This window comes from Neoarius graeffei, chromosome 27 (genome assembly GCF_027579695.1).
Source record: "Neoarius graeffei isolate fNeoGra1 chromosome 27, fNeoGra1.pri, whole genome shotgun sequence".
Taxonomy (NCBI): Eukaryota; Metazoa; Chordata; class Actinopteri; order Siluriformes; family Ariidae; genus Neoarius; species Neoarius graeffei.
In genome coordinates, this window is record NC_083595.1 from 6830972 (window position 1) to 6847198 (window position 16227).

Consider the following 16227-nt stretch of genomic DNA (forward strand, 5'->3'; position numbering starts at 1 on the left):
ACTTCCGTGTTCCTCGCCGAAGTACCGCCCTCCTCATGTCTTTCAAACACCACCTCCAATAATCCTTCATCAGCCCGGCTTCTTGCCCCTCCCACTGTCTTGTTTAGTCCCAGAGAAGCCCGGCTTCCCTGGAAGTGACGATTTTGTCGATTTTAACCAATAACAACTGGCCGAAATTGGCTGTTCAGAGCCGTCTCATAGACTGCAACGGATACCCGGCTGCCAGTCCATAGAGCCCATTGAAATAAGAGGTTACAGCCAGTGTTGCCAGATTGGGCGGTTTTAAGTGCATTTTGGCGGGTTTTGAACATATTTTGGCTGGAAAACGTCAGCAGTATCTGGCAACGCTGGTTACAGCCTGGCAGCAAAGGTGATTCTCGTAGCGAACTGCAAGTTCGTCAGACATCACTCAAATAAGTTACAGGATACTTATGAACGTAAATACAATCTTGGGCATATATTATGTTATGCAAGTTATTGTTTTAATGAGAATTCAACGTCGTAGATGCCGCAGTTTGGGGAGAGAATTTTAGGGGACGCTCGGCTTCCCTTGTTGTCTCTGAGAAATCGCCCCGAAACATGCATATTTATTTATCTGACAGATTCTTTGTTTAGAAACTAATTTACTTTTATTTTACTGATTGTTTTTATCTAGCCATCATTTAGATGTATTTATTTATTTATTAAATCTGTTTGTTTATAATTAATTGTAAATGTAAATCATTTTTGTTTGGTTTCATTTATTCAATTATTTATTAACTTACTAATTGTCTTCTATCTATAAATTAATGCTTTTAAATTTAATTTTATTTATGGCATTGTTTTCAATTTATAAATACTGAGGATAGCGTTATTAAATTGTTGAATAACATTATTATTATTATTATTAATACACTGATTACGTTATTATTAAAAATATACAAAAACAATTTCTATTCCATTTAAATTAAAAGAGCACTCATGTTTGGTAAACAAAAAATTTTGAGAATCTGAAGTTAAAGGATTTGTTCATGTTTGCACTACAGTTGTTCTGTCCAGTGATGATGAAGATGAGGGAGAGGATGAAGCACGCAGTGATGTTCGACTAAATCCAGATGTGCAGGTGAGTGTTAAAGTCAGGATTCAGGAGCTTTAGTGTCTTAAATATTTTAAAATGTCTGCAGCTAATTAACTTAAATTAAAGCTAGACGGCCTTTCGAGTTCATAAAATCTCTGAAATTTAGTTCCGTCTGAAACGTGGTCATTGCGATATCTGTTTATTTCTGTAATATCTCAAAAATATCAGGACATTCTGTGGCTGGGAAGTTATTTAATTTGACGGGATTAAAGCAAATAATGGCGCAGTCAAGCAGACAGAGGAAGTCCGTGTGCGCATGCGCAGGTTTACCTTCTTCTTTTGGGTTTTACGGCAGCTGGCATCCACAGTGTTGCATTACTGCCATCTACAGGTTTCCCTTTGAGCGTGCACTGACAGTTCCGTCATTCTGTCGCTAAACGAACAGCTGATCACACCGAGGTGCTCGCTGAGCGCCCATATTTATTAGTTTGGTCCTGCGTTTCCTTTCCTTCGTATATAACATAATGTCTTCTCGCTTTCTTTCCGTTACAGTCATCGCTCTTTCACGTTTCATTCGCACACTCGCGTCCTCCATTTTTCTCTCCTCCTGTTTCAAATTTGTATCCCACAATGCCGTGCGTGAACAGGGAAAGCCCACTACATGATGCATGACGTAGTATGTTGTATTGGGTCATGGTGAAGCAGGAAAAAATAGCAGAGAATTTAGAGCCCTGAATTCATTAATTGTTCTATTAATAAATGAATCAAATTGGAAGTCTGTGATTTTAATTCAGTAGCTTTCGGTCAAAAATAATTGGGTGTCGGGGAAAATTTTTTTTATGACCTACGCTGAAAGGCAGTCTACCTTTAAATAAACAGACCTTCGGTTAAAGACAAGACTCATCTCTCCTCTCTCTCTCTCATATACAGAAGAGCCGAAATATCATTTCAGGAGGTCAGAGTTCATCTCCTGCCATGATGGAACTTGCCTTCTCCGTTCTGTACTTTGACACAACGCAGAGTCATGCCGACGGACCCATCATGGTGTGTGTGTTTTACACAGACGTGTGTTCCTTATTTTAGCGTTCCTCTGTTCTGATTCCTTCTCCACATTCCATTATCAAACATTCCAGTGTGTTTTTCTTTTTCTGGAGTTTATAATGAACGCAAGTGAGGAAAGGAGCCGAAATGAAACGGGCATTGTGATGGACAGAAAGAAAGAACAAGTGTTCAGAGACGGTAAAAACAAGCTTGATGTTCCCACATTAAAGTGAAAGCGTTTCTAATTCACACATCTGTTATAAATCCAGCTGTGGCATCGTGTCTATGTACGACACTTACTTCAGGGTCACGTTGGGGAACTTGCCATGATGACGCAGCTTGTATTCCGAAGCGCACGGTAATGCCTGACACATACAGACTGCGAGGGTGTGATTTTGTAACTGTTATCGACGGTGTTGTAAACAGTTTACAGCCTGAGTCAGGACAACACACACACACACACACACTGGATGTTCTCTCTGTCTTTCTGTCTAGAGTACAAACTGAACTGCAAAAGAATAAACAGAAAAAATAAACAAGAGGTGGTGTGTAAACTCGCTGAGATTGTGTAATGCAGAAAAGTTGGGATATTTTCCAAAATGCAATAAAAACAAAAAAAAATCCGTGACTTGTTCATTCACGTGAATCTTTTTTTTTTTTAACTGACAAAAGTACAAAGACATCAAATTCTAACTTTGCGTACATTTAAAAAATACAATTAATTTTTTTTTTTTAATTATGGCCAGGTTTATGCCTGAACTCGTATCAGTTTTCAGCATCATCAGTTTTTCTTTGGCTGATCAGACACAAGGTACGCCACCACGCTTGCTAGAGCAGTTGGGGTCAGGTGCCTTGCTCAAGGGCACTTGAGCCAGTCGTGCTGGTTCAGGGAATCGAACCAGCACCCTTTTGGTCCCAGAGCTGTTTCTCTAACTATTTAGCCATGGCTTCTCCTAAATACACTTAAAGTGCCATTCCACCATTGGATGTATTCTTTGGCATAAAATACAATATATTTTATGACAACATGACTAGACAGAGAAATCTTTTAGCTTCAAAATGATATATCAAACATAATTTTTTGACAACGACAAGTATATTAATTTTGCGACCAAAGTCGCCTACCCTTTTAATTTCCGCGCGTGATGTCATCGGCAGGTTCCCCTTCTTGTGTACCACGTGACGTGGCACATATTATCAGCAATGGCGGATAGAACGCGATAAAAATAATACCAGTAAATCTAGCTAATACCAATAAATCTAGCTAACTGAAAGATTAACTCAAAATTTTTCGCAATTTTTTTGGCCCCCATATACGAGGAGAAATGACTCTCTCACTTTGGGGGTTTCCTGGTCTAAAAATAGACCGACACGTGGTACACAAGAAGGGGAACCTGCCGATGACATCACGCGCGGAAATTAAAAGGGTAGGTGACTTTGGTCGCAAAATTAATATACTTGTCGTTGTCAAAAACTTATGTTTGATATATCATTTTGAAGCTAAAAGATTTCTCTGTCTAGTCATGTTGTCATAAAATATATTGTATTTTATGCCAAAGAATACATCCAGTGGTGGAATGGCACTTTAAGTTGGTCAGTAAAACTGTCGAACGTCTTTACTTTGTACTTTTATCAGTTTAATAAAGCTTCACGTGAATTAGCAAATCACAGATTTTATTTATTGCGGTTTGGAAACTATCCCAACTTTTCTGGAAATGGGGTTTGTATCGTTTCTGTGAAGATACTCAGTCATCCAGGTACGTAGTAATCTGTGGTTGGTTGAAGAGAGCAACTGGACTTGCTTGAAGATTCTTGAAGACGTTTCGCCTCTCGTCCGAAAGGCTTCCTCAGTTCTGTCTGACTAATAGGGAGTATCCAGTATTTATCCTCTCATGGATCATCATAGAATCCGAATCAGAATGCTGATGGCTGCATTGTAGGTGGCTGATAGATGTCTTAGGGTGTATTCAGACCAGGATAGTTCGATAGTTCACTTGCTTTGGTCCGAACCAAATGTTTTTTTTTATTTTTTCATTTTGGTGCGGTTCGCTTTCACACTGTACATTTTAGTAAGCCGACCAAAATCTGTCAACAAAGCCACGCACCCTGAGGTCGTTCAGCTATTGGTCAGAGATGACACGCGCACAAAGCGTTAAGTTCAAAAGTAGTCATGGAGGCTTTCCGTGCTGTTATTCTTTTTAATGTCATCAAAGCGATATGTTTTTTCCAGTTTTTACTGTTTTCACAATGGTGCGATTACTATGCTGTTGTACAAGTAATTTATCAACGACGACGACAAAGGGCAAGGCGGCTACGGAGGATAGCGCTGATGAGCGCACATCATGTTGTGACAGTTCTGGCGCTTCACGCAATAGATGAATTTCTTTTTTGCGTCGCTAGCACTGCCACTTTTTGAAAGAATGTCCCTGATTTTAATGTAGGTCTGACGGAGTTTCTTCCCTTTTAGCCGACATTGTTCTGGGGAGTGCGTGAACCCCTTCTCCTTCATTTTCTCACTGAATACAGCAAACACATCGGCATCTTTTTGTGTTCTCTCCAAAAGCTCAGATATGTAGACATCTGCCCATATATCCACAAGGGTGCGCGTTTCTTCCTCGGCCCACGTTTGCCCCCTACTCATTTTTTGTACTCTGTAGTCTAGCCTACCACTGGTCTGAATGACTGAACGACTGTTGTAAGGTTCCCTTGACAACCGAAACAGTGTTTGCACTTTGCGGTGGAGTGTCAAGACTCTGTTTCCCATAATGCTCGACAAACGACGGAAGCTCCCGAGGTACAAAAAAGCAAAACTGTTTGATTAGGTCTGGTCTGCTTTCACACCTCCAAAAGATCCGCACCAGGGTTCCTTTGGTCCGGACCGAGTCCGACCTTGCAGCTCGGTCTCGGTCCGCTTGTTTGGTCCGGACCAGAGTTCGGTGGTTTGTATTCAGACCAACCCAAAAGGTCCGGACCAAGGGGAATTTGGTTCGTTTGGTCCGGACCAAACAACCTAGGTGTGAATACGCCATTAGACACCCACCTCTGTTCAGTGATGGTCGTTCCAGGTTGACAAAAATGAACGATCCTCTCCGGCTAAGATGTCTGCCAGTTTTCTGGAAGTCCTCTCATCCTCCCACACCAGTCGAAGGGAACTCATCCCAAAGTGCGTAGAAACATATCTGTGAAGAATCTCAGTCATCCAGGTACATAGTAATCTGTGGTTGGTAGAAGAGAGCAACTGGACTTGCTTGAAGATTCTTGAAGATGTTTTGACTCTCATCTGAAAGGCTTCCATCACTGAACAGAGGTGGGTGTCTTAAGACATCTTTTATCAGCCGCCTACAATGCAGCCATCAGCATTCTGATTCGGATTCTATGATGATCCATGAGAGGATAAATACTTGATACTCCCTATTAGAGGTCTGCGCGGATCGGATTTTTCAGTCCCGCTCCCGCCCGCGCCCGCATTGTGCAGTCCCACTCCCGCCCGCGCCCACAAAGAATTATGATTTTTCAGTCCCGCTCCCGCCCGCGCCCACAAAGAATTATGATTTTCAGTCCCGCTCCCGCCTGCGCCTGCCATATTTTGTCCTGCTCCTGCCCGCAAATCCCGCATGATGCAGACGTTCGCGTTATTTCTCAGGAAAGTTCTTGTCTTGACACAGCGTGATGGTGCCCTGCCCCCTACTTTGAGTGGATTTGAGCATAAATATCTACAGCTCACGTTCACATTTGTTATTATTTACCTTGTTTCTGAATTCAGCATGTAGTGTCTCCTAATAATAATAATTAGTGCTGTCAAGCGATTAAAATATTTAATCGCGAATCGCACATTTTTGTCACATATGAAACCATTGTAATTCTCTGATCAGCATAAAAAAGTGAATGGGCTTGCTTTGTACCATGAGTGAAGTGATTTACTGCTTGAGTTAGTCTACAACTCTAATCAGACAAGTTACACAGTGACGGTAGGCTTGACTCAATGCTATCCCAGAAATCCTTCCTGTAATATGCAAATTTGGCTGCCTCTGATTGGACAGCCAAATTTGCATATTACAGGAAGGATTTCTGGGATAGCATTGAGTCAAGCCTACCGTCACTGTGTAACCTGTTTAAAACACGTTTTTAGTTAGCGGGACTGCAGCTTATCACCGCTCCCACCCACGCCTGCATATGTGCACTCCCGCTCCTGCCCGCGCCTGCATATGTGCACTTCCGGTCCCGCCCGCGCCCGCAATGAGCTTTCAAAATTTGTCCCGTGCCGCACTGCTTTGCGGCGGGTCCCGCGGGACTCCCGCGGGAGTGCAGGGCTCTACTCCCTATTAGTCAGACGGAACTGAGGAAGCCTTTCAGATGAGAGGCGAAACTTCTTCAAGAATCTTCAAGCAAGTCCAGTTGCTCTCTTCAACCAACCACAGGTTTGTACCGTTCCACAGTCTTCCATTGTCACCTAATTACGTGCTCTGACATCACATCACCTCTCACTATCTATCTCTCGCTCTTGGTTTGTAGATCACAGAAGAGAGCATCTCGATCCGACTGAAAGGTAAAGCACCGACGTCCACGGAAGGACGGTCCCTGTCACTGATAGTTTGCAGCATGGAAATGGAAAGCAAGACTGTCTCAGTTCTACGTAAAAATGCAAAATCCAAACGATTGGCTTTCAATAGCTTCCTTGGATCAATCAATCCAACGGCACGTGATGACGCCGTGAAATAAAAGTTCTTGACACTAAAATTCAGGGTGCATTCTTTATTGTTGACTAAAACATTGTTTTCATAAAAGACTCCATTTCCATGTTCCAGGAAAATAGCCAATGGTGTGAATTTATATACTAGAAACAAACAGGAAGTGACATCAACGAGTTGTCGCTTCTTGGTACGAATAGCAGATTAAGAAAGTTTGGATCGAATCTGTCTTTCCTGCGTGTCAGGGTCAGGAGCAGCGGCTGACGGTGGTGACGGCGAGTGTGTGTCGGTGTGCGTGGTTCCCTCGGAGCTCAGAGCGTACGGCGTGTGGGATGCCGTTGGCACCGGGTTGATGCAGCTGCGCGACTCTTCGTCCTCCCTCCTCTTCTTCACTCTGAGCGATGCTCAGGCCCGACTGCTGCGCACCGAGCTCTCAGTGCTACACACAAACACAGCAGGTGAGATATAATAGCATTACTGATGTAAAAACACACCTCAGGCCAGCCTTAAAAAAAATCCGTTTCCTGTCCACCGGGTGAGCAAAAACACTTTCAGTCGGGAGGGAGGGATTTTTTTTTTTATGGATGGATAAGAAATCGCATTGCTGTTTGCTTTTTCTTTCAGTACTTTTTTATTACAAAAGCAGACACATTTAATAAAATATGACAGTTTAATCAACTGAAACTTAGCATTTTAAATGCTGACTGCAACATTTGCAAAACTTTTACAAAGGTACTTAAAATGTCCGACACACGGACTTTTTGTAGTTCTAAATCGAGCGTTAGGCCTAGTTCGGATGAAATTACGCTATTAAAATGATCACTGAATGATTTGTTTTTCTGAATCTTTACTATTTTGTTGTTCGCCAGAATGCCATTTTGCGATTTCACACTTAAGCAAATGTTTGAAAACTCCGGATCTCCTTCCTTCATGGTGGCGGACATTTTTTTGTGCCGCACAGCGCATGCGCAGAGCTGATTCAGTTCTATATTCTGCGCGGAATGCAGGGCTTTCCACAAGCGCCGGCTGCCGCCATACAGCCGACTACACAGTAAGTCCAGCCGGCTACTTTAATGACTATTATTTTTGTAGCCCACAGGCTCTAAATATTAATTTTCGATTTTAATAAAATTAAATGTTTATCTAACGGACTGACAATAATGTCAAACTGAACCGCACTCATTTAAGTTGTGATTCGCGCTGTTTGTACCGATAATAACCACAAATTCCCCGCCGACTTCGTTGATCAAGGGAGAGTAACTCATCCGCGGCCCCGACATGCGGTGTGTGTGCGCGCGCACTCGGCGGAGGCAGTAGTGTGTCGGAGACGACATCGGAGGGAACAGAAGCAAAGATAACGCTTATCTTGTCTCCGGTAAACCAGTCTTCTCTCGTTCAATTACGTGCTGGCATCAAAAGACACCGTTGGTTGTAAATGAACCCAAACTGAGTGGTTGGAGTGTATTTTCATACACAAATGGAGAAATGTTCACTGAGTGTTTAATTGTGTAGCCGCCACTGCAGACCGTTGTCGTTGTTAATTCATAGCATGCTCAGCTGCGTGAACGTGTCATGCACCGAAAATAAGAGATTTACAAGCCAGGAACGCCTCATGATGCAATACGCAAGAAAAGAAAGAAGATTTACTGCCATTTTACTTTGTATTTGAGTAAAGTGAATAAATAAATGGTCTGTGGAAAATACATTTAATCCTGGGAACTGCGCGCACAGGAGTTTATTTTGTGTTTACTCCCCCCCCCCCCCCCCCCCCCCCCCCCCCCCCCGGCTGGCTACTTATTTGTCATGGCTGGCTAGTATGAGCCTTAGTGGAAAGCCCTGGGAATGCGTAAATGTCAAGTTCGATTTTAGATTTACGAACCCGAAAAAAATGTCGAAAAACCGGCGTTAAAAAAATTTTAACCGCGCAAACGGCACTGGCGGCACGGTGGTGTAGTGGTTAGCGCTGTCGCCTCACAGCAAGAAGGTCCGGGTTCGAGCCCCGTGGCCGGCGAGGGCTTTTCTGTGCGGAGTTTGCATGTTCTCCCCGTGTCCGCGTGGGTTTCCTCCGGGTGCTCCGGTTTCCCCCACAGTCCAAAGACATGCAGGTTAGGTTAACTGGTGACTCTAAATTGAGCGTAGGTGTGAATGTGAGTGTGAATGGTTGTCTGTGTCTATGTGTCAGCCCTGTGATGACCTGGCGACTTGTCCAGGGTGTACCCCGCCTTTCGCCCGTAGTCAGCTGGGATAGGCTCCAGCTTGCCTGCGACCCTGTAGAACAGGATAAAGCGGCTAGAGATAATGAGATGAGATGAGACAAACGGCACTCACCCGGCCGGTGGACCGGAAACAGAACATTTTTTAATAATGGCCTCAGTTGAGAGATACGCGCATTATACAGGGGGCTGCAAAAGTAGGCATGCGGTAAGGATTATTCCAGTATTATAATAGTCGTGCTAGGTTTCATTTAATACTAGAATTCATTAAAAGATAAGGTTTTCGCACACAAGCCACGTTCTGTTGATGCCATGATTCAGTTCATGCGGGAGGCTTGCCAGGAAATTGATGCTGATAAAGACGTTTGTGCCAGAGTGTGCATGGGTGTCCGCACTCGACTAGCGGAGTGTGTGAATGCCGGGGGCAAACAGTTTGAACATTTGAGAGGTTGACATGTTTGTATAATCAATAAAATAACGTTTTGTACGAATGTTTTGTTTTTCATTACTGTATACCTACTCTTGCAGCCGTCTGTGCATGCGCGTTGTGTCCTTCTTTAGCCCCGCCTTGCCCGTTTGTGTTGGTGCACCTGATTGGTCGATTGGATGAGCTGCAGGAAGCCACCTTAGCATCTCTGATGGAGATGATGGCTCTGAGGAGCGGACACCCGTCCCTGGGGACCCCTCTGTCCCAGGAGGAGGGGCTGAAACGGGTACTGTACCACCCTAACGGTGCCCGCTTCCTCACCCTGCTGGGGAACAAAGTAACCGATCAGGTAAGCACTTCGCCGTTTCCCCACCTCCTACACCTCGCCGTTAGATTCAGACGGTGTGGAAACTCCTCTAGAACATTTCAAGTTGTTTTTACGACGTCTTTTTCAGAATTACGTACCGCCATACTGACGCATCTTCGTATCCTGAGTTCTGATCCGTTTCTGCTTGCTTACAGGAGAGTCACAATGGGATCAGAAGCAGCAAAGCACCTGAGGTCACGAGTACCAGACACACACTACGCAGCCATACAAGACAGCCAAGCATGCCCAGAAGGTACTCTAGGATTGACCCTGTATTCCTTTTGCTCAGATCACTCCCATCACCAGCTGCGTTATGCTTTTATTATCATGCTGATTTTGTAGAATGATTTTTGTTCTTGTTTGCTCTCCTGCCTATTTTGTGATGCCTGAATAAATAAATGAGTGCACGTCTTTTGGTTTCTTTTTATATTGTTTCCTCAATTTCCTTGGTTTCTTAACTTTGTAAAATGAGAGTAACAAAGGAACTAATTGCATTTGGCTGTCTTCCTCCCTTGCATCTGGCATGTTCCTTGGTTCCCTTATTTCCGTTGATTCCCTTGTTTCCTTTGATCCGTTGGGTTCTTTGGTTCCTCAGTCCTGTTCTTTCCATTGCCTCCTTACTTTCTTGGTTCCTTTATCTCCATTGGTTCTTCAGTGCCCTGATTTCTTGGTTTTCTTGTTTCCCTTGGTTTGCTTGGCTCCTTTATGACTTTGTTTCACAAATTAGACTTGGCTCTCTTAGAACCTTGCTGGTGGCCTTTTCCTTTGCTTCCTTTTTTGACTTCAGTTTTTTTCTGGCTTCTTGGTTCACTCCTCTCATTTGGTTTCTCGTTTCCCTTTGGATTGGATTGCCATTTGTTCTCTTCTTTCCCTTGTCACTTTGGCACTTTTGTTTCTTGTAGTTTATTCATTACCCTTCTTTACTTCCTTCCATGGGTTCATTTCTTTTGCCTGATTCCTTCTGTTGTTTTCCTTGGTTATCGTCTTTGCTTTACTTTTTGGTTTCTTCATCCCCCTTCATCTCTCAGTTCCGTCATGTCCCCAGATTCCTTGGTTGTCTTGTTACCTTTGATTCACTGGCTGCCCCATTATCCCGGGCTCCTGGGCTCTCTTGTTTCCCTGGTTGTCTTTTTTCCCCCCTGGTTCCTGGGTGCTCTTCTTTCCCTCGATTCCTTGGCTGCCTTGCTTCTCCAGGCTCTTTAGTTGTCCCGTTTCCCCAAAGTCCTCGATTCTCTAGTTTCACTTGCTTTGCTTGGTCCCTTGGGCCTCTTGTGTCCCTTGGTTCTCTTGTTTCCTTCATCCTTTGGCTACCTTGTTTCTCCAGGTTCCTGGGTTGTCTTATTTCCCCAAAGTCCTTGATTCTCTGGTTTGCTTTGCTTGGTTCCTGAGGTCTCTTCTTTCCTGGGTTGCTTGTTTCCCTTGGTACCTTTGGTGCCTTTCTGTTCCTTGCTTCCCCTGTTTCCCCTAATTACTTTTGGTCTTTTGTTCCCTTATTTTCTACTTTTCCCGGTTTTGTCTGTTTGATCTTGATCCTGCTCTGCACATGTCTCCATGTGGTGTTGTGATATGAGCTGTACTGTAGACTTTAATGATGATTACTGGAACAGAAATTAAACCCCTTTCTCCAGCTTCTGTACTGTTTGATAATAGTGATTAAGCTGATTCAGCGCTTTGTGCTTTGCTTGGCGCTGAATATCTGGGCTCTGTTGGAAACTTCTTCGTGTCACTGCGTTTGGTCTTTCCATGAAGTTTCCACTTTTCAAAGCTTTTGAAGTTAGGGTTTGATTAGTAAACCAATACTGCCATGCATGAGGTTTACAGAGGAATTTCAGCTTCCAAGAAAGTTGCCCAGAATATGACAAGTTGGTGTTATGTAATGCCTCAACGTTTTTATTGTAACTGTGTGTGTGTGTGTGTTTGTTTTACAATATTGTATCAGGTTAATTCAGTACCCCCCTCCACCCTTGAAAGGCGGCATCACCGTGACAACCGAAGACCTGGAGTGCCTTAGGGATGGTGAATTCCTCAATGACGTCATCATCGACTTCTACCTCAAGTGAGTTACAACGTGACATAATTGAGTCCTGTGGTGATGTTTAACATTTTTATTTCATTATAATAAACTTCATTAAGTGGCGGCACAGTGGTGCGGCGATTAGCACTGTCACGTCACAGCAAAAAGGTTCCGGGTTCGAATCTCACGGCCAACGGGCGCCTTTTTGTGTAGAGTTTGCATGCTCTTTGGGTGCTCCGGTTTCGTCCTACAGTTCAAAAACATGCAGATTAGGTAAAATACCCAGCCACTGGGGTTGCACAAGCCAGTGCGTACTTGGTGCCAGTCCCAAGCCCGGATAGATTGGGGAGAGTTGCGTCAAGAAGGGCATCTGGGTTTAAAACCCACTGTAGATTAAGTAGGTGGATCCTAAGAAAAATAAATTGCATGATGTCAGTTCAAATGAAAGTTCTCTCCATAGGTACCTGCAGCTAGAGAGGGCGGATCGGGACGTGGCCAACAGGTCGCACATTTTCAGCAGCTTCTTCTATAAGCAGCTCACACGCAAAGCCAACAGCAGCGAGGGGGAGGCCGGCGGCACGTGAGCAGCGCACACACTTTTCACACACTTCAACTGTATATAACCTGTATATTTAAATAACGTTGGCTGGTGTTGAGTGGTCTATCAGATATGTATTCCATTCAGCTATTTATCTTCGACTCGTTCAATATGGAATCAATTTTGTGCCAAAATGTTCATACAATACTTTTGAAATATCAAACAAAAACGACAAATCAAAATACAAAAAAAAAAAGTCAATTTTTTTAGACTGGCAAACAAATTATTCATGTAATCGTGCAAAATATCAGTCTATTACTCTTCAGAAACCTTTTATTTTTGTTCCGTGTCTTTCTCAGTTTTGTTTGACGTAATTTATTCTGGTTGCGATTCCAGCTTTCTCGTTTGCGCTCCCTGACTTTTTGCTTGCAGTTTTGGCACAAACTTGACGTGTGGGCGGGCTGTCCAGGAATGCATTCCCATTGGCTAACTTGTGTTTGACTGACAGCTACGCTCAGCCATTCCCTACTCGGATTCTGGCGGCCTGTTTGACGAGTGACCGATCCATTGACGGTAAACAAGGATGGAGTGGACTTCAGTGGCGACTATGATATTGAATTTACACTTTGTTGAATTAATTCAGTATCATAGTTGCCACTGAAGTCCACTCAATCCTTGTTTACCGTCAATGGATCAGTCACTCGTCAAACAGTCCGCCAGAATCCGAGTAGGGAATGGCTGAGCGTAGCTGTCAGTCAAACACAAGTTAGCCAATGGGGATGCATTCCTGGACAGCCCACCCACACGTCAAGTTTGTGCCAAAACTGCAAGCAAAAAGTCAGGGAGCGCAAACGAGAAAGCTGGAATCGCAACCAAAATAAATTACGTCAAACAAAACTGAGAAAGACACGGAACAAAAATAAAAGGTTTCTGAAGAGTAATAGACTGATATTTTGCACGATTACACGAATAATTTGTTTGCCAGTATAAAAAAATTGACTTTTTTTTTTGTATTTTGATTTGTCGTTTTTGTTTGATATTTCAAAAGTATTGTATGAACATTTTGGTACAAAATTGATTCCATCGTTCAGTATCATGCTAGCTGAATGGAATATATCTGATGTACCACTCGAAGCCAGCCAATATTATTATTACTGTACGTACATATTCCTTTCGGGTGTTCAACGCGTCTTTCTCTTTCAAAATTCTCTCAAAATCTTCCGTATTTAACAAAGCAAACCTGGCGGCCATGTTTGTTTACAAATTGCCCCAGTCACTCACTCACTAGCGTGGAAGTTTAACGTCTCTGACGTATCCGTTTTCCAGTTTTTCAATGTCCTTTGGTATGCTTTTCTTTTGTAAATATGCATGAAGACTATATAATGAAGTTTTGATAGCCATTCGGGTGTTCAACGCGTCTTTCTCTTTCCCAGTGAACGAAGAAATGGTTCTCCGCACGCACAGCAGAAAAACTTTCTCATTGGACATTCACATCAGCTTTCACGTGCTGTCTTGAATATTGAACCATGCAATAATCTTAAACCATATTCGACGCTCATTCTCTATTGGGTAGAGCGACGTAATACACGTACACTACCGTTCAAAAGTTTGGGGTCACCCAGACAATTTTGTGTTTTCCATGAAAAGTCACACTTTTATTCACCACCATAAGTTGTAAAATGAATAGAAAATATAGTCAAGACATTAATTTTTCTGGCCATTTTGAGCATTTAATCGACCCCACAAATGTGATGCTCCAGAAACTCAATCTGCTCAAAGGAAGGTCAGTTTTATAGCTTCTCTAAAGAGCTCAACTGTTTTCAGCTGTGCTAACATGATTGTACAAGGGTTTTCTAATCATCCATTAGCCTTCTGAGGCAATGAGCAAACACATTGTACCATTAGAACACTGGAGTGAGAGTTGCTGGAAATGGGCCTCTATACACCTATGGAGATATTGCACCAAAAACCACACATTTGCAGCTAGAATAGTCATTTACCACATTAGCAATGTATAGAGTGCATTTCTGATTAGTTTAAAGGAACAGTGCTTTTCTTTCAAAAATAAGGACATTTCAAAGTGACCCCAAACTTTTGAACGGTAGTGTAGGATAAGCAATATGCTAACAATATCGCATGCTATCAAACCAAATGGGGGCGGCACGGTGGTGTAGTGGTTAGCGCTGCCGCCTCACAGCAAGAAGGTCCTGGGTTTGAGCCCCATGGCCGGCGAGGGCCTTTCTGTGTGGAGTTTGCATGTTCTCCCCGTGTCTGCGTGGGTTTCCTCTGGGTGCTCCGGTTTCCCCCACAGTCCAAAGACATGCAGGTTAGGTTAACTGGTGACTCTAAATTGAGCGTAGGTGTGAATGTGAGTGTGAATGGTTGTCTGTGTCTATGTGTCAGCCCTGTGATGACCTGGCGACTTGTCCAGGGTGTACCCCGCCTTTCGCCCGTAGTCAGCTGGGATAGGGTCCAGCTTGCCTGCGACCCTGTAGAACAGGATAAAGCGGCTACAGATAATGAGATGAGATGAGATGAGATCAAACCAAATGAATGAATCCCGCTAGGAGGGAATAGAACACGTTTTTATTCCATCGAAAAAGTGTCCTGTACGGATAATAATACGCATTAACGCATAACACAAATATAAGGTGCGTAAACATGGATGCACGAGATAGTAATACGTATAAACCATTCCAGTGTGAATGTACGAATGAACGTACGACTTGTGTGTTTTGTGTCTCGCAGAGCGCAGTATAGACGCCATGGGAGAGTGAGAACATGGACCAGAAATGTCGACATCTTCAGCAAGGACTACCTCTTCATACCTGTTAATCAGGAGTGAGTGGGTTTTTGCAACACGTCCTCTTTCTCAGTCGGGAAAGAGAACATGGAAAAGCATGTTTGACTGGCGCTTTCGATGAAGTCATCTTGCTGCTTAGAGACATGGGGGCAAATGAGACGAACGATAATGGAAGGGGGGAAAAAAAACAAAACAAGTGGACATTTTACACACAAACATTAACAGTGTGTCCAGATGTTTTAGCTGTTGATTATACTTCAGTTTGGACTGTGAGTCCTGCAGAATGTACACTCTCTGTTGAGGTTATAATCTGGACATTATGTGTCTGTGTGTGTGTGAGACTGTTTGTTTTTCTCACCCTCTCTCTCTCTCTCTCTCTCTCTCTCTTTCTCTTTCTCTCACTCTTTCCCACCCTCCCCCCAGAGCCCACTGGTACCTGGTAGTGATCTGTTTTCCAGGTCTGCTGCAAACCGAGTGCGTGCCGTGGAAGAAAAGCCAAACAGGTGCTCTAGACACACACACACACACACACACACACACTCGTCTAATCTAATTACTTTCAGCAGCCTTGTTCCCTACATGTGGTTTGGATGCCTCCCAGAGGTGGAAGAACATCCCGTTTCGGTCTGAAATGATGAGATGATGTAAACGCATACAGTCACAGAGAGACTGGAACACACGCTTCCTCATACACTCATTTATTCCATTTATTCCAAAAATCCATCTCCGTCACCCTGCACTGCGTTTTCTCATTCTCACATTCATTCACACGGCACCTGTTACAGCTCGGACAAACAGGAAATGATATGCAAAATAAAAACATTTAAAAAACAAACAAACAAGTGTGTGGTGCTACAGTTGCAGTCAGACGTTTAAATACACTGACATGAATGCCATGGCAATATTAGGCTTTCAAGGATTTCTTTGAACTGTCTGTTTTCTGTTTAATTTTTTTACTCTGTATTTATAATTCAACTCAATGTTGATTTCAGAAAACCCAAAATATTCTTTTTTTTTCCCCATTTGTTTCGATGAGAAATGTGCGTCCTACCATCGTTCTGCCGCAGTTCAAGAAATAA

At 43.3% G+C, this 16227-nt stretch overlaps 1 protein-coding gene across 1 annotated transcript in view; it reads left to right on the plus strand.

Moving 5' to 3' along the window:
- The window catches only part of senp7b (SUMO specific peptidase 7b), a 46874-nt gene that overhangs the window by 15307 nt on the left and 15340 nt on the right, over window positions 1-16227 (plus strand). The window contains exons 7-16 of the mRNA XM_060911709.1: window positions 1026-1102; window positions 1988-2101; window positions 6611-6644; window positions 7032-7244; window positions 9561-9775; window positions 9949-10046; window positions 11733-11849; window positions 12268-12387; window positions 15094-15186; window positions 15572-15651. Coding sequence (XP_060767692.1) covers window positions 1026-1102; window positions 1988-2101; window positions 6611-6644; window positions 7032-7244; window positions 9561-9775; window positions 9949-10046; window positions 11733-11849; window positions 12268-12387; window positions 15094-15186; window positions 15572-15651 — 1161 coding nt within the window. The remainder of the gene's footprint in view (window positions 1-1025; window positions 1103-1987; window positions 2102-6610; window positions 6645-7031; window positions 7245-9560; window positions 9776-9948; window positions 10047-11732; window positions 11850-12267; window positions 12388-15093; window positions 15187-15571; window positions 15652-16227) is intronic.